Source organism: Nelumbo nucifera, chromosome 1, assembly GCF_055504915.1.
Source record: "Nelumbo nucifera cultivar China Antique chromosome 1, China Antique-T2T, whole genome shotgun sequence".
Taxonomy (NCBI): domain Eukaryota; kingdom Viridiplantae; phylum Streptophyta; class Magnoliopsida; order Proteales; family Nelumbonaceae; genus Nelumbo; species Nelumbo nucifera.
Window position 1 is genome coordinate 149,393,927 of NC_142649.1, and position 18,471 is coordinate 149,412,397.

Sequence of the window (18,471 nt, forward strand, 5' to 3'; positions counted from 1 at the left end):
GTAATCAATGTTTCTTCAAAATTTAGAACACCATAATCAAATTAACACATATAGATGAAATTAAAAAATTTTGAATTACCCGTGTAATTGAGAGTAGAAGACAAACCATTGCAACCACAAGCCTTGACACCAAGCTTGAGAAACTAGCTTTGTCATTTCTCTAATAGAAGGCATATTCTAACGACTACAACGTCCATTAGACCATTAGCATAAGTATTTGTTACAACTCTGGACCAACCTGTAAATATTCTTTCTGACTGTTTTTACCCTTGCTTTGATCTGCTCCAACTATGCTCCTGTTTTTAGTCTTTTCACCAGTTCCTACATTCCAAGAGAAAATACATTTTGTTGTTAAAACCTCTCAAAACCAACCAAAGTCTAACTGTTTAAAAGATGATTCTCACCTTTGCTCGGTTAATGGGTCGAAGAAGAAGAAGAATCTTTGTCATTGAAGTCGAAGCCCATGAGATTGGAGATGGTGTCAAATTCCTAGAGGTCTTGCAACGACAAATTATGACTATGCTTCACATCAATGAAATCGGAGATGATAGCTCCTCTGCACATATTTGGTTCAGATAGAGAAACAAATATCAAAATCAAATAAACCCAGAGTGATTCCACCACACACGCCTTTCATTTTTAATGCATCCGTTATACTTGCATCCCTGAACCATCCATCCAATAATACTAAAAACGAACAAAATCGTAACTTTGCTTTTTCTTTTTGGTGCAAACATGTCTAATGGAGGGCAAATGAAAGGACAAAGAAGAAGAATATATAATGTATGATGAAGATCATGGGTGATGAGGAGGTGCATGTTTTGAAAATTTAATCAAACAAGTAAGGACATTTTTGTCTTTTACATGAGAGAAGACTGACGACTCTGGTCTTGAGTTCTTGAGAAAAAATAAATAGTGTTTTGAAGGATATTTTAATAAATCTACATCTAGGCATAAGGGCAAAATAGCCATTTAGAAAAAACAAGTACATTAAATCGGCTTTTCAACTAAAAAAGGGAGGTAGTTGCATGTTTTCTAAAAAGTACAGGGGAGGCTTTTGTTAAAGTGAAAACACAGGAGAGGATTTTATGATTGTTAAAAAACTCGGGGGAGGTTTTTGTATTTTACCCTAAACTTTATTAACCTGCCTGATTCTCTTCCCTTTCCTACCTCTCATGAACTCTCTTTTCTTCTTCCCTCCTCACCACCACTTCAAATCTACAACCAGTTGCCGCCTATTAGGGTTTTCTTTCTTTGAGATACAGCAGCAACTAGTTGGCCAGTTAGGAGCTATACCACTTTCTGGCGTGAAACTACTGCAACCAACTTTCATGTTTTAACTTGTTTTTTCTTGATAGGTTACTCTCTCCTGCCGGAGCTCGAGGACCCTTGGAGTTCAAATCCATGTGTCCTGTTGTAAACCCTAACTCTAGTTCATCCCTCTGCCCTTTCTACTACTTAGGGAACAAGCACCATTGTGTGCCGAAGATCTTCATTGAAACTCTGATTCATTCTTACTTTTTGTGGGTCTCTCGCCTAATGGGGTTGGTGACGTCCTTGTCGCTTATTTTGGATTTCATTTTCTTAGTTATGAATTGATGGATTACATCTGTGCACTTACCGATCTAGATGAAAAGAAGGTAACCACTAAACCCTTTCGCATGTTTTGATGCGTGTGGAGATGGGACATCTATTCAGTGAAAGTTCCATCTTCAGAATTCCCTGTAACAGTCAATGTTTCATAAGTAAATATTAAAACGACCTTCTAGGAGAGTTCACAATAAATACTAAAAATTGATTCATAATTTATATGGAAAAAACAGTGTTTGTGGTGGTTATTTGGAGTTTCTGGTTCAGGGCTTAGGGCTCTTGCCCTAAATCTGAACTCTGAATTAGGGTTGCTCTACTGATAATCTTAAGTCTAAGGTAGAGAAGGAGGAAGAAATACGGCTGAAGGGTTGTGGTGGTTGTAATGGCGGAGGGAAGAAGAAAAGAAGAGTTTATGAGAGATGTGAAAGGGGAGACACTTGAGCGGTTTAATAAAATTTAAGTGTTTTTTAGAATCTAAGACTGCCGTTAACTCTGGACGTCGTGAAATTTGAGTTCAAAAAATAAAAGGTGGCGTGGCAATTTTTCATTGGCTGGACAGAAAATTTTCTATTCTTTGGGGACACACGATGTGAACTTACATTATTTGCTCCATGGGCTATCACCTTCGTAATAATAATAATAATCATAATCATAATTAATTAATCATAATAATAATAATAATAATAATAATAATAATAATAATAATAATAATAATAATAATAATAATAATAATAACCTTCTCTCAGAATAAAAGGGGCAAATAAACTAATTTGAAATTGGTGTTTTGGAGTGAGCATTATTCGATTAAAATCAAAAAAGTGAACTGAAAATTTTAGTTTGGTTTTGGTTTTTGAAGTTTAGAAATTCGATTAACTGAAAAAACCAAATTAACTAAACTTTATTATCTATAATATATATTAATATATATGTATAAAATAAATTATATTGTATTATATTATATATTAAAATATATAATTTATTATATACATTGTATAATATATAATATATACAGTATTAAAATTCGATTTTAACCCAAAATCAAACAAAACAATTTTAGTTTCAATTATTTCAGGTTTTCAATATTTCGATTTATTAGATCCAGTTTTTAATCAAATAAACCGTTTGCTCACCCCTTAGCGCATACCCTTCAAGTGATAAATTAAAAAAAAAAAAAAAGAACTAGCACGAAATGATTTAAAGATCTTAAATTTGTTGGGCTGCTCTCCTAATGAGATGGATCCCACGCAAATAAAAAAAAAAAAAAAAAATCAACTAAAACGAAGACAGAAAAGAAGAATAACGAAGTTAACTTTATCTCGACTTTTGTGGTAATAAAATATTGGGTTACACTAGCCTTTCAAACTAATAGGATACAGGAAAATCTCAGCCTCTCGTTTCATTAAAACTGAGGTTCATAAAGTGATACGTATGCCAATATATGGGCATTGTGTGATCACAACCGATCCTCCTAGCATAAAATCTATGTTTTCTAAGGATTAAAAAAAAAAAATTATGTTTTCATACACTTAGCATTTGCCCATATATTTCATTGAAAATTAAGGCGGATGGAAACATGCGTATCAATATTTCCTCTCACTAAATTGGTCCTCAGCCCTTCCAGCCGAGGATCAATTCTGTGAGGAGGAAATCAGCACTCTCCACGAATTAGGTTTAAGTCTCAGGGATGGTAATTTCTATTCAATATAATTAGGTTTAAGTCCCAGGGATGCTAATTTCTATTCTATATGGAATGGATTTTGGGATTCTACAATTTGTACGGGTATAAATAGCATATGGTATTAGGCTAAATTCAATTTTCTCAACCTGAATATTGTTTTTTTTTTTGTAGGAACTGTATATTGTTAGAAATCATATAAACTTTATGTGTTAGGTGTTAAATTTAATAATATTTTGATTTTTATGTGAAAGATAATTGATAACTAGCATTTGTGTTTTTTTACATGTCTTAAATAATTAGAAAATTTGTTATTTATTTGTATTATTTTACTTATTTATTGCATATATGTAACAGGAAATAATAGGAAATGAGAGACAGATTCTAAACCCAACTTGCCCCTACCCTTGAATGCGGGGAGGGTTTGCATTTTCATGTGTAGGGAGGGTTTGGATTCTCAAAATCCAATCTACTTTGGGTTTTGGGGTGGCTAGTATGGGTTGGGTGGTTTAGGGAGGTAGGTAGTGTGTAGAATTTACAAAACCCTCCCCAAACCCGCCCCATTGCCATCCCTACTTAGCCCAATCCCAGTGAAATATACACACGCCCGCTAGAAAGCTAAAACATTTCACTCTCTTGCTCTCTAAGGTGAGAAGACAAAACTTCTCACTGTCTTTGGCAAATTGAGGTTTACTCTCTAATGCATTCTTGCTCTCTAAGGTGATTTTAGAGAAAGAAGGTACGAGGTCATTCGGGAAAGAAGAAAGGGCTATAAAAGAAGGAAAACAAATCCTTCTACAACTTTTCTTTTCTTCTCTCTCGATCCTCACATTCGCTCCACTACACATAAATGATGAGTGATGATTGCCTTTCTCTGAAAGACAAACGCCACCCCCCTTAGGGATGGCAATTTTCCCCATAAAATCAGGGCCCGCCCCGAATAAGGCGGGTTTTCCCCGACCTTAAACAGTGATGGGGCGAGGATGGGTTTTGTATATAATTCCCCGAACCCGCCCTAAACCCGAAGGTAAATTAATAAAATATTTTTAGGTTTAATATTGATATTTAAAATATCTCTAAGTTTTTCCTAAATTCTTAAAACCCTAGGATCCCATAATTCCATTTTTGAAATACCTCTAAAGTATTATAATTCAATTCCTAAAATACCCCCCAGATTCCTATATCCTATGTGTAAATTGTCCACAAATAGATAATTTTTAAGTAGTTGCCTTGAAGTAGGGAAAATTCGAGGATTCCCCGTCCCCGACGGATTGTGGGTGCCCTGCTCCGAACCTACCTCGCTACTGGAGACGAGGCAAAGTATCTTGACTACGGGGCAGGGACGGGAAGGGGGTGCCTCACCCCAAACCCGCCCTATTGCCATTCCTAACCCCCATTCAATCTCCATCCAAAATAACACCAATGAAGGATAAAGATGCGGCAGTGACCACCCCCATTCCTCTAGTGCTTTTCTAGTAGAACTCTCAGAGACCATAGTAACACTAGTAGAATCCCGGAATAATCTATTTATTTGCTTTAGATTATGAATGGACCTATTTTTGCCTGCATTTTTTCTTAGCATACACATACATTATTCCTAGTGTTTCTCTCATCATATATTTGCTTAGAATAGACACGGTGCTTAACAGGGATCTTACAGAATACATTATCCATTTGGAAAAGCATAATGGAGTGGCTTCTATTGGTGCCAAGGATGGGCCGAGGGAAACAATGTAACTATGCTTCCGAGATGAGGGATTGCTAATTTGTCCGAGGGATGAAAGAGCTGAGGGCCTATAAGCCCGATCTGTAGAGAAGGAAGCACGTTAGAGGCCCCAGGTGTTATCCTAGGGGTGGAGGCTCCAACGGTCAAGTTAGTAAGGGAATAGCGAAGGGGTCAAATGAGGCCTAAGTAAAATAGCTCAGATGAGGTCATCGGGGAGCTAAAAAGCTTAGAGCAATAAATTCCAAGATGCATTACCTCATAGTGATGCCACCTATTTATAGCTGAACTTGCATGGAGTTAGTTATGAGTGGATGGCTACGATGCGATCTGGCCTATGCCACGTGTCGCCATCCTAGGCCTGCCATGTGGCTTACATCATTTGCCCCCACTCATGAGGTCGTGGTTGAGGTCTAGGTGAGGACCTTGGCTTCAGCCGAAGAGAGTGTATCATCATTGCTGGGAGGCACTGAGTGGCTTGCTTTGGCGAAGACCTTGGCTTCGGCTTCGGCTTTTCTAGGGAGAGCCTTGCTTTTAAGTGCGGAGGCGTAGGCCTTGGCTTTGGAGACGTTGGGGATAGCTTGGCTCAAGAGTGTGGAGACGTCAACTCTAGCCTTGGCTTTTTTGAAGATAGCCTAGCTTAGAAGCGCGAAGTCATCGGCTCTGGCTTCGGTTTTGTTGGGGAGAATGGTGTTTCCAGATGCATGTCATTAAACACTTCGGAACACCAATTTAAACATTTATAATTTTTTCAACTCTCAAACAACTACTAACGCAGTAAAGGGATTAGAACGGGTGGTATCCACAGGGAAGCGAGGGAAAATTAATATAAACTCAAATCCGGACAAGAGAACACAAGAGGGAAGTGCATAAATATAAAAATTAATTAATTAAACTGAGAAAAATATAGAATTCGAACAGTACTGAAAATTAAAAGTGCAGAAACATAAATAAATACAGAAATAAATTAACAAAAGAAACAAAATAAAAATCTATAATCCAATCAGAGGTAGTAGTCTCCAGATCTCTTCTTTGACCCTCGAACTTCTCGAGCTAGGCCTTTCGTCTTACCTGGCCAAATTGCAGATCTGCAGAAAATAAAACGAAGATCAAACGGAATGAAAATAAATTGCGGAAAGTAAATAACAGAACTGGAAGTGAAAGAACAGAAATTAAATCTAAGACTAATGGTTGGGATCCGAATCCAGAGGTGGCAGTAGTGGCTTTGGCGAACTGTAAGTAGGAACCCCTCCTCTTGCCTGGGCGTCCTCCTCTTCCTTTACCCTTGAACTTCTCAAGATCAGCCTTCCGTCTTACCTAGGGGCCGAATCCAACCCTTTCTCAGGAGACCTTGGATCATTTTTATAGAGAATGTTGGATACAACTGGGATTAGAGAGAAAGAGGGGGGTGGCAGCTAGGTTTTAGCAAAAATATGGGTGCCCTAAGGTTTATAATGAAGGGTTAGGATGGTTCTAGGGTGATCCTAAGGCTAAGAAAAAAAGGAGAAAGCACCCAAAATTATGTAAGGCTGAGATTTAATGGCTAAAGGCTGAATGGTGAAGATTAGAAGTTAGGTGGATCCTAGGGTTACAATGCTAAAAAGAGAGTGCCCTAGAATGGATGGTGGAGATTAGAATGGATGGAAGGTGAGGATTTAGCAGTTAGGGGCGGCTAGGGTTTGTTAAGAGTGAAAAGAATGGGCTAAAAGGCGCCCTAGGGTTTGCTAAGGCATGGGGAGCATGCTAATACAGTATGAGGGGTGCCAAACTGGGTTTAGCAGCTAGCAGGCACCCTCCTGCTTTCAGTTTTTCACAAAAGCACACTCTCTCTCAATTGGACTTCACACCAGCTTCCCAAAATCTGCATTTCAGCCATGAAAACTTCCTAGTTTTGCACAGAGACCCTCAGAGGCCACAACATTGAAATTAAGTGGGAAAAAGACACAACTTGACTACTCTAAGGCCAAAAATATCCCTGAATAGATGCCCTTAAGGCATCAAAATGCAGAGTTATCAGAGAACCTCAGTTTAGAAGCGTTGACCCATCAGCCTTGGCTTCGGAGGCTTCCCTTACTTGCCTTAGTGACGTCTACTTTGCTAACTCTACCTCTTGAGAGAGTTGTGGAGGGCCGAAAAACGCGAAGGCGTCAGTTTCGTCTTTAGAGAGCTCGATACCGTGCGTGGTGTAGATTTGAGATGCACGTGCCCCCCAGTCATGTGCTTCATAGATGTGTTGATGAGTCTGTGCACAGATCGGGCATCGACCTCGGCTGTTTGCTACCTTATGAGGTATGGGTGACGAGTTGGCACACTGTGGCCATGCACAAGACGGGTGTTGGAATCGGCGAGTTGTGGCCGTACTGGAGATGGATCTCAGTGCCAGGTACTGATTGTGCGCTTGATGGGTCTTGGTGTTGATGGGTCAGGACTGTACTCGAGACGAGCATCGGGTAAGGACTGTACACGAGATGGGCATTGGGTTGACCGGGTCGAGTTGCTTCTGATTCAAGATCAGCGAACGAACCACCTAACTCAGTGAGTGGACCGGATGACTCGCACGGCATCATTTCATCTTCCTGAAGCGATCGACACATGTTGGGCGTCGGTTCGGACTATTGAGGCGGTTGCTCCGTGGCCATTGGATCGAAGATGATCTGAGCCATCCATTTTCCTTTAAATAGGGCATTTAGTTGAGACAACTTTCACTATTTGCCTTCAAGAGCTAGAACCTTCAGAGACCTTGGCCTTCGACTTTCATCACCCTTGAACTTTCCAAGATCTCGTCCACTTAGGTAAACACTTAAGCCCTAGCCATGTCTTACTCCAAATCTGGTCCCGAGTGCTTTGAGTGTCCTAAAGAGTCAGGTGCTTTCTCGCCTTGTCCTACCACGTCAGTTAACAGTAGTGAGAGCTATGCTAGTGAGTCTAAGGGCCATGCTCTAAGGCCTGAGATCCATGTATTGAGGGAGAGGACTGGCCCTATAGGTGCCGAGTGCAGCCCACAAGGCGATGAATCTCCCCATGAGAGTGTTGGGTCGACGAAGCCGAGGGATGGCGAAGGTGTTTTAGGGTCTCCTGAAGTGGTGGGTGAATTGGGATCTTTGGCAATGTGTTAGGCGTCGAGATCTTTGGCAAGTTGCAATCCAGCAAGTAGAGCCTTGTACTCAACTTCATTGTTGGAGGCTGAGAAGCCGAATCTCAATGCGTACTCCACTTCATTATCATCCGGGGTGAGGAGTATGAGGCCTGCTCCATTTCCCTTAGCATTGGAATATCCATTCATGAATAATTTCCATGTCAGACGAGGTCCCTCATCCTCTATGGGAGCCGAGCCGACGACTCCACTGAAAGTGCACTCCACCAAGAAATCCACCAGGGCCTGTGCTTTGATTACAGGCCTTGACTGGTACTGCAGGTCAAACTTAGATAGCTCAATAGCCCATTTGGTTAGCCGACCCAAAGTCTCCGGCTGGTTAATATAGTGATGCTATGGGCTTGGAAGTATGGTCTGAGTTTCTTGGCAGAGACCACCAGGGCGAAGTAGGGGTGATCATTTTAGCCCGGCCCGGGCCCGGGCCCACATTAGGCCAACAAATATTAGGACCGGGCTTGGGCTTAATATTTCAAGCCCGGCATGAGCCCAACCCGGCCCATATATGTTTAAACTCACACATTTTGTGTATTATGTATACATATGTATACATTTTATTTTACATTATATTATATATTTTATATATAAATATTATAACATGACATGTATAATTTATATTATATAATATATAAAATAAAAGTTTATATGCATGTTATGTCATTTAATATAAAATATTATAGATATGTAATGTTTTATATATGAAAGACATTGGCCCAAAATCAGGCCCGACCCATATAGACCTAGGCTAGGGCTTATGTTATAGGTTCGGAACCCCGGGCTGGGCCAGGCTCAGGCCTAAACTATAGCCCTTATCATAAGTGAAAAGCCTGGCCCGAGCCCAGCCCATGATCACCCCTAGGGCAAAGGCTAACTTCTCCACCTCGAGGTAGCGGGTCTCGGCGTCGTAAAGGACCTTGCTGACATAATATATAGGCCTTTGCACTCTATCTTCTTCTCACACCAAAACATAACTGATGGCCAAATCCCTGACTGAGAGGTATAGGAACAACATGTCTCCTGGAAGCGGCTGAGTGAGCAGAGGGGGCGAAGCGAGGTAAGACTTCAGCTTGTTAAAGGCACGCTGGAAATCTTCGGTCCATTGGAAGTCCTTCAGTTTCTTGATGGCTCGAAAGAAAGGTAAACAACGGCCATCCGACTTTGACATGAATCGGTTGAGGGTAGCCACCCGGCAAGTAAGTCTTTGAGTTTCATCGATCGACCGAGGTGGTCCCATGTCTAGTATGGCCTGAATCTTCTCTGGGTTGGCCTCAATACCCCACTACATGACGACAAAGCCCAAGAATTTGCCTAGGTGACACCAAAAGCACACTTGCTGGGATTAAGATTTATGTTGTACTTCCGCAAAGTGGCGAAGGTCTAGGCTAGGTCTGAGGTGTGTTGGTCATCCTTTAGGCTCTTCACAACCATGTCATCTACATAGGCTTCAACGTTTCTCCCCATCTGGTGCTTGAAAACCTTGTTTACAAGTCGTTGGTAGGTGGCGCCAGCGTTCTTGTGGCCGAAGGGCATGGCTTTGTAGTAGTAGGTGCCATGCTCAGTAATAAATGAGATGCCATCATCAACATGCATTTTGATCTAATTGTATCCAGAGAAGGCTTCCATGAAGCTCAATAGCCCATACCCTGTGGCGGCATCGACGAGGTGGTCAATCCTCGGCAAAGGAAAGTTGTCTTTGGCCAGGCTCGATTGAGGTCTGTGAAGTCAATATTGATTCATCCTTTCCCGTTAGCCTTCTTTACCATGACCACATTGGACAACCAGTTAGGGTAATGTACCTCTCGAATGAAGCCGGTGTCAACTAGTTTGTCAACCTCCTCTCCAATGGCTTCCCAACGTTCCGATGCAAAGTTCTTCTTTTTCTTCCGAAATGGCCTACAGCTTGAGTCCACACTTAGCTTGTGAGTAATGACCGAAGGGTCAATTCTAGGCATGTCAGCGACAGACCAAGCAAAGACATCAACATTGGTTTTGAGGAAGCTTACCAATTTGGAAAGGGTGCTTGGAGGAAGGTTGGACCCGACATGCACCATCATCGCGGGCTCGTCTTCATCTAGGGGAACCAAGATGAGGTCCTCATGTGGTTGGTATCAGCTCGTTGGCTCATCCTTGAGGTCAAGCCCGTCCAACAGCAAAGCTTCTTTGTTCTTCCCTTTCAGCGCTGCCACATAGCACTGTTGGGCTGTCTACTGGTCCCCATGAACGACCCCGAAGCCGTGCTCGATGGGGAACTTGAGGGTGAGGTGGTAGGAAGAGATGGTTGCCTTGAGTGTGTCAAGGGTTAGCCAGCCGATGATGACGTTGTAGGGGGAGCCGATCTTCACGACCAAGAGCTCAGTCATCTTCGTCACCTATGGAGGCTCCATTCCTACTGTGATTGGTAGGGTGATTATTCCCTTCGGTTCGATGACGTTTTCAGAGAAACCGGCAAGTGGTATGTCGGCCGGCTATAGCTGCTTTGCAGTGAGTTTCATCTTCTCAAATGTGTCATGGAATAGGATGTCTGCCGATGATCCACTATCGATGAGGACCCTCTTTACCATGAAGTTGGTGATGGTCATTGTCACCACCAACGCATCATCGTGGGGCACCGAGACCCCCCTTCAAGTCATTGTCCGAAAAAGAGATGACCTCGCCCTTCTTTGGCTTCTTGGAAGATGGCCCCTAGATGGTGAGCTTCCTAGCATAGGCCTTTCGGGCTGAGGTCGAGGCTCCACTCGAGACCATGCCCCCACTATGACGTCGATGACGCTGACCAGGTTGTGCTACTATTGTTGTTGTAGCTGCTGTGAGGAAGAAGCGCCCGCATTGCCCCCCATGTGCTCATTTAAGTGACCATGGCAGATAAGGGACTCGATCTCATTCTTCAGGTCGTAACAGTCCTTAGTGTTGTGGTTGGTGTCATAGTGGTACTTGCAATATTTCTTCGGATTACCCCTCTTGGGGTTCTTCTTCATCTTCTCATGCCACTTCATCCACTCCTCCTTAACTACCTGCATGAGGATTTGCGTTCGGGTGGAGTTGAGTGGCGTATACTTGTTGTAGGTGAGGGCTGGTGGCTTCTTGTTATCATTTTTGTTGTTGTTGTTGTTGTCGTGACCGTGTCCATTCTTCATCTTCTTCTCCGAGCCCCCATGGTTGTGGTCGGCCTCGCCTTCTTAGCGCTCGCCAACCGAGGCCTCCTCGGCAGCGATGTACTTCTAGGCCTTCTTCAAAAATTCCGCCTTGGTTTTGGGTGGTGTCCTGGAAATGGAGCATTTGAGGAGCCCATGCAGGAGGCCATTGATTGTTGTGTGCATGGAGATCATGAGGTCGAGGTCTCAGACCTTGAGCACTTCTTTCTTGAGCCCATGCAGGTAGGACCGTAGATTCTCGCCATGCTTCTACCAGAGAACTATCGGCGGGCTGCCCCCTTGAAGGTCTCTTGGAAAGTCCAACAAGTCAGGCGTCGGAATATCCGTAAAGGAGCATGAGTGCCTGATAGCTTTCCAGGTGATCGTCCAGATCAGTGGTTCTATTGTACATCTCTAGTGTGGGACCTTTGAAGTGGTGCGAGAGGGGCTCCGGGGTGATGGAGTCAGTGAAAGCGTCCATTTTGTTGGATGAAGGGTTATGACTTGTAGAAGCATCACCTCGGTTCTCCTTAACCTATCGAAATTCATTTTGCATGGCGCCGATTTGTGCTTGTAAGTCGACAATATTCTGGTCGATGGGAGCCTGGGCCTCATCCTGGTCCTCTCAGACGTAGAACGGGTCGGCCCAGTTCCCAGAGTGTTCTAACGCAGGCACATCCTAGTTCTTTCTAGCCCGTCAGTTGTTGATGAAATCGCAGAGGTCCAAAACATGTGAAGGAGAGGCGTGACATCAGCCCTCAGCCCTCGGAGGACTATAGTGGGTAGAGCACCCACCTTCGTCCCGGGGGCTTTCCACTTGATACTGTATGTCATGGTCCCGATGGTTATCGCAGGACCCTGCATGATCTCCTCCTCGTCGGCTGGGGAGGCAGGAGGTCTTCGATGGTTGGCTAGTGCGTCGACTGCTACTGTTGGACCTTGAGGGGTCCTCCCTATTGGGACTGACTGGGCGTTGAACCAACGGAGCTTGGGAAGAGCATCCACTGTGGTGCCCCAAGCTCCTAGCGGGGCGGCTACCCTGTGGGCAACCTCCTACTAGGCGCCCCAAGCTCCTAGCGGGGCGGCTACACTGTGGGCAGCCTCCTACCTGGCCCCCCAACTTGTCCAGTCTTTGCGTGATGTTATCGAGCCAGTTAAGGACCATCCGGAATTGGCCCATGGTGACATGGTTCTGAGCATTTTGCATATTGTTCTGGTTACCGGCCATTACATTGGAAGCTTAGTAGTTGATATTAGAATAAGTGTTTAGTTGAGGGAAGTCTTAGCAGTCGTTCCCACTGGCGGCGCCAATTGTTGTTGCCAAGGATGGGCTGAGGGCAACAATATAACTACGCTTCCGAGACGAGGGCTTGTTGATGTGACCGAGGGTTGATAGAGCTGAGGGCCTTTAAGTCCGACCTGTAGAGAAGGAAACACATCAGAGGCCCCGAGTGTTATCCTAGGGCCGGAGTCTCTGATGGTCAGGTTAGCAAGGGCACAATGAAGGGGCCGGGCGAGGCCTGAGTAGAATAGCTCAGACAAGGTCACCAAGGAGCTAGAAAGCTTAAAGCAATAAATGTCAAGATGCATTATGTCATAGTGACACCACCTATTTATAGCTGAACTTGCGTGGAATTAGTTATGAACAGACCAAGATGTGATCTGGCCTGTGCCATGCGTCACCATCCTAAGCCTGCCATGTGCACCCATGCCATTGGGCCTGCCATGTGCGCCTACATCAGCTTCTAATAGTACCCATATATATTTTTATGTACAGAAATATTATGAATGAACTCAATATTCCTCGAGGCTCATTTGCAAAAAAATGTTATGAAGATTATTATTCGAGTAAAATTGTGGTTCTTTGGTAATGTGGTGCCTATTGGGATTTCTCTTAATTGTTCTCTTTTCTTCGTTTTATGTTAGCAAATTATTAAAAGATGACATGAGAAAAGGAAAAGACTAACTGGAAGAGAAACTAAAATTGCTGATGAGTAAATATACATTATGGAAGATGAAAATTTCAGTCTTATCTAGAAATAATTTCTTAAGGATATATAGACTTCTCTCGTTCATGTTTTGGAATAATTGCTCTTGAAAAGTAGCAATTGTGTCGGAGAAGTGGTTGATTCCCCACTTCACCCCAAATAGAAAATAAGTAGAGTTTGAATTTAGATATGTATTAGCAAATGTTTACGTGGCAGTATCTCTAAGATAATTATTTATAATTTATGGGTGATTTCTAAATGGTTATAACTGATAAATAGACGGTTTCTAAATTGTTATGAACAGTTTTTGAAATGAGAGTAAAGGATATATACCCTCTTTATTCTTAAACAAGAAGATAAAAATATCCGATAAAAATTGTAAAAAAAAAAAAAAGAATTCACTCTTTTATAAATAGTATAGATAGTCTGATATAATACATGAACTATTTTCTATCATTTTTGCCCATTTGTGATCACTAATCACTGGACAAATTTCACCGAGTAATTGTTATATAGATAGACATCCATGACAGATCTGATGAATCACTCAAACAAAACAGATAAGAATAGCCAATTTGATATATGTTGACTTAAACTAGAAATTCTGACTTGAATATTATAGCAGCAATTTGATATATGAGGAAGCAAGCAGAATTTACTATTGATAAGGTCGTCCATGAAGGCTAAGGATTGAGCGATGGCTCTCGAGACCTCCATATTGTTTATTTGTTTTCATGGACGTACGACCTGATTAGAACTTGTGACACTCCAGACTGCAGAAAATTGGGCTGTGATCTGTTCCACCATTCCATATTCCGGCATTCATTTAAAATATATATTGTTTACATCAACTATATATTTATGCAATAAAAGTACTGGTGATTACGAGAAAACAAAGGCCAGAGGGGATATAGACTCTCACTCCGAGACCTATATATATATGCCTGTGGATGTTGGTTTTGCCATTTCGGTACTAATTAAGGCCAGAAAAGTGACATACTTGATTAATCCAGTACAACAAGTAGTACACTATTGTGATACTCCGGTAAGTTGGCACAGGCAGGACGTTTAATCGTCTCCGTCTGAACAGTGGCTGAACAAAGAGCTAAATCTGATTGTGAGTACTATGTAGTTGATTTAACGTCAAAATGAAAATAATCAAGATTCAACGCCGGGCCCGGGTGGTTGCATTTGAAGTTTTGAAATCGTGGGCAGTCGTCGGTCAGTCACCAACCGGAAATTTGGAATATGGAGATCGCAGCAAACTCTGACCAACATTCCTCACAAATTCTGCAACTGCGGCGTACTCGTCGAGCGCCCTAACATCCGCCCGGCATCGCAAGAACTGCGGAAAGAACAACCAGGAACTGGTGGCTAATACGAACGAAGCGACCAACGGCCGCGACACCGCCCCATGCAATCGCCACCCCCACCTGCCGACCAACGCCTTTTTGGCAGCAATCTCCAAGACCAAGCACAACCCGTGGAGGATGAAGAACCACGTAACCTCCCAAGTGGGCTCCACGCGTCCCAGGTAAAAGAAGATGAGCTCGTGTATAAGACCCGACACCACAAATGTCGCCATTGTGGCGGGTAGTGCGGCCCACTTCCTTCCTATTACCTGCGTAAAGAAGCCGCGTGTAGGCTCGTATACCGTTGGGCGTAGGATATTAGTGACCATGATGTTCCATCTTCGTCCCCAGAAGTCCTGCAGAGAGGTGGAGAGATAGGGCTCGTCGAACTGTCCCTCGAGCTCTAGATTGAGCAGGACGCGAGCCAGGTAAGCGGCACCGGCGAGAATGACTTCAAGGAGGAAGTAAACGTGAAAGCAGTAAAGAGTCAAGATGACCTTTTGGTGGAAATACGGTCTATAGTCGTAGACTCGGATAAGTAGAGCTAGCAGTAGAGCTTTAATGGCATAGTTAAGAAGTGATTTGGGGGATTTTCTTGCTATATGATTATGGGGAGATGGGTTGTCTCTTTTGTTATTTAAATCAGCAGACGGATTTGGGGTTTGTGGTGGAGATGGATCTTGTTTGATTTTGATGGGAAGACAGGCTACGGAGATGAAACAGAAGGGGGAGATGGATGGGTGAGATGACAAAGGGCCCTTACCGAAAGAGAAAAGGAGGAGCTTGAAGTTAGCGAGCCAAGCGACGAAGAAAGCTGTGGTACCTCCGAGATGGACGGTGTGGAGTTTTAGCGGGAGAAGAAGAAAGAGGCCGCAGATGGGGAGAGTGGTTAACAGCCTCAACTTGCCTTTTGGGACCTTTGAAGCTACAAAGTAGCAGAAGCATAAGGATACAAAAACTGTGATCCATACTTGGATAAAGTTGTTGATTTCCCCCTCCATGCGCAGCTCTCTCTCTTTCTCTATATATATATTATCAGCTTCTGTTACGTTGGACTCTTTTTCTTTCTCTTCCCCTTGTTCAGTGAAGTTTCTATATAGACGTAGTTGCAGATATGTTGGGTTAACTGTGGGGAAGAGCGAAGGCAGTTGGTTGATGAGGACGATGATTCCAAAGTGCAAACTGCAATTAAACCAAGGTGCAAGACGTAAATGAGCGTTCATCAAAACTAGCTAGCCACTGCATGCGGTGGTTGGGGCTAATGACTTCTGATGATCAGTGCCTGTGGTTGCAGGGAAAATCCATGCTGAATTCAAGGAGCATGAACATGTTGTGTCTTATTGGCTGGAGTTTGGAAAACAAAATAAGTTTATTTTGTGGCTGCAACCACAAAATATATTTCTACCCCCCAGGGAAAATCCATGCTGAATTCCACATGCCATGTATTTCTACCCCCCAGGGCCCAGGCCAAAGATTAAATTATAAATATATATTTTAATAAATAATATAATATTTATTAAAATATATATTTATAATTTAATATATATATATATATATATTATTCTTTTTTATAATCTCTCTATTCAACCGTTCAGTAGTAGTAATAGTAACAGTATGAATTAAATTTTGGACTCGAATCTAGGCCTGGGCTTTGGAATTTTTATAAAAGCTAGCTCGGGCCCAAATTATAAATCCAATAGTCAGACCGGGCTCGGGTTCGAACCTTAAAAAATCTATTAATACGAGCTCGGCCCGGCATGCCCCTGAACAGGTCTAATGCCTACGGTAATATATGTACATGCCCTCCTTGAGCTTCCCGATGGCTAGCAAGCCGGTTAGCCCATAGAATTGTCTAAAACCGAGGAGACTGAGATTTAATTTTCATCCTATGATATCCCCAGGACAGAACAGGAGAAACAAGAGGATTGGGAATTAATTTAGAGCAATTGCCTAAGTATGCCACTGTAATTAAATAACTAAGCAGAGTAATCCGTGCTAAATACGGGAATGATTCTTGTGGCCCTTGTGGACTTTGAGCTCTTGAGGGTTTTTTTGGGGTAAAACGTAATTAAGGAGGGGAACTGTAGTCCTTTTTGCGGAATCAATAAGCTTGTTTCTCAAATCAATTGGTTTCGCCATTTCTTATAAATTATTAATTGTAACTAGATCGGTTGAACCATTAATTTATTTAACCAGTAAAATGGACCATGATTAAGATATTAATTTGTTTTTTTTTTTGTATTTTAGTCATTTTTATCTTTATTAATAATAATTCTTTTTTTAAGCATATTTTTTTAGTATAAAAATATATAATATTAATGTATGTTCAAATTTTTCTATAAAATTTATAAAAAATTTTATATTTTTATTTTTTATTATTTAATTTATGAGATAATAAAAATTACTTATTTACCAAGAGTAAATGCAATTCCAATATATTGTTTGAATATTGGTTTTTAATATATCAATTATATATATATATATATATCATTTATATAATATATATGTTATTTATTATTTATTTATAAATATGTTATTTATATTACATTTTTGTAAACTTCTTATATGATGAAAATAGTTGAAAAATACTTATATTTTTTGTTTTTCTTTATTTCAACTATTATATTTTCTTTTCCTTTTAATAATTTATTATTTTTTAAATTAAATTGGGTCGTATCAGATTAAAATATCCAACATATTGATTGGATTTAGATTTGAATCAATATTTATGAGATCTAATCAGATTTTTAGATCGAATCGAATTCAAATATACCCTCATTCAAATATGATATGTTCTATTTGCATCCCTACTAAACCACTTGCCTACAATGACCTATCTAATTAAATCCTTGAACCATTTGACATGGTTAGTGGGGTCATGTGTTAGACATTAATGCTCATTATTTTTTTATCCTAATTTTTATCTCATTTCTATCATTAATGAAAATAATTCTCATTAATCACACACTTTTTTATATGATGAATATCTAATATTATAAAATGTACCCAAAATTGTCAACAAATTTCTACATTTTCTAAAATTTTATGTATTTTATTATTTAATATAACATCACCCCTAACCCATCACTTGGATGGAAAAACCATTTTGCTTTTCGGGTCGATGGTTTAACCATCTGGTTAGAATGAACAACCCATTTTGACAAACAAATTAAAAAAATTAAAAATAAAAAACAATCAAAAACTATTGAACAGGTCGATAGTTCAATTGCTCGGGTCAACAGGTTGTTGAATTTTTCAACGGTCTTTGGCCAAAAACCGAGTTTGGGGTAAAATGGAACCACTTGCCTGGATAGTTTTCGAGCCGAATGGTCAGACCGTCCGGGTCAACGACGGTTCGAAAACCTTGGGTTGAACCACTAACCCACCCCCTAGATAGGAAGATGGTTTAATTTCCCATCGATTTTAAGTTGTATATAAGTATATTTGATGTCCACCATTAATAAAATTATGTTTATTTTATCATAGTTATATTTTAATATGACAAATATATAATAATAGAAACGTGTCCATTTTTTTCAAAATTTCATATTATTCTATAGTTTTGTATTTCTTATATTTCAAAATTTGTATTATTTATTTATGACATCATGAAATTATCCATTTGGCCCAAATGGTTGAAGTACTTACCCACGACTTAGACGGAAAATATTGATGGAGGGTGATTTGGCCCGACCTCATCATAAGAGGATGCGTGGACGTGACTCAACATAAGTGACAACTCAACGCGACCAATCCGCCAAGATCCAGCGTGGCAGCTCGCTACAAGATGACACTCCGATTACCCCGAGCTAAGATTCTTCCAGGTAGGAAGCGCCCCGAGCTAAGGTTCTCCCAAGACGG

At 41.3% G+C, this 18,471-nt stretch overlaps 1 protein-coding gene across 1 annotated transcript; it reads right to left on the reverse strand.

The window, feature by feature from the left end:
- Positions 1–13,939: 13,939 nt before the first annotated feature.
- LOC104606547 (acyl-CoA--sterol O-acyltransferase 1-like) lies at positions 13,940–16,240 on the reverse strand. Its single transcript, XM_010271815.3, has one exon. It carries the CDS (start codon positions 15,831–15,833, stop codon positions 14,481–14,483), a length of 1,353 nt encoding a protein of 450 aa, XP_010270117.2. The 5' UTR covers positions 15,834–16,240; the 3' UTR covers positions 13,940–14,480.
- Positions 16,241–18,471: the final 2,231 nt, after the last annotated feature.

What these genes read in the sequence shown, in the direction of transcription:
- LOC104606547 (XM_010271815.3), bottom strand. Translation starts at nt 15,833, where the DNA reads ATGAACGCTCATTTACGTCTTGCACCTTGGTTTAATTGCAGTTTGCAC.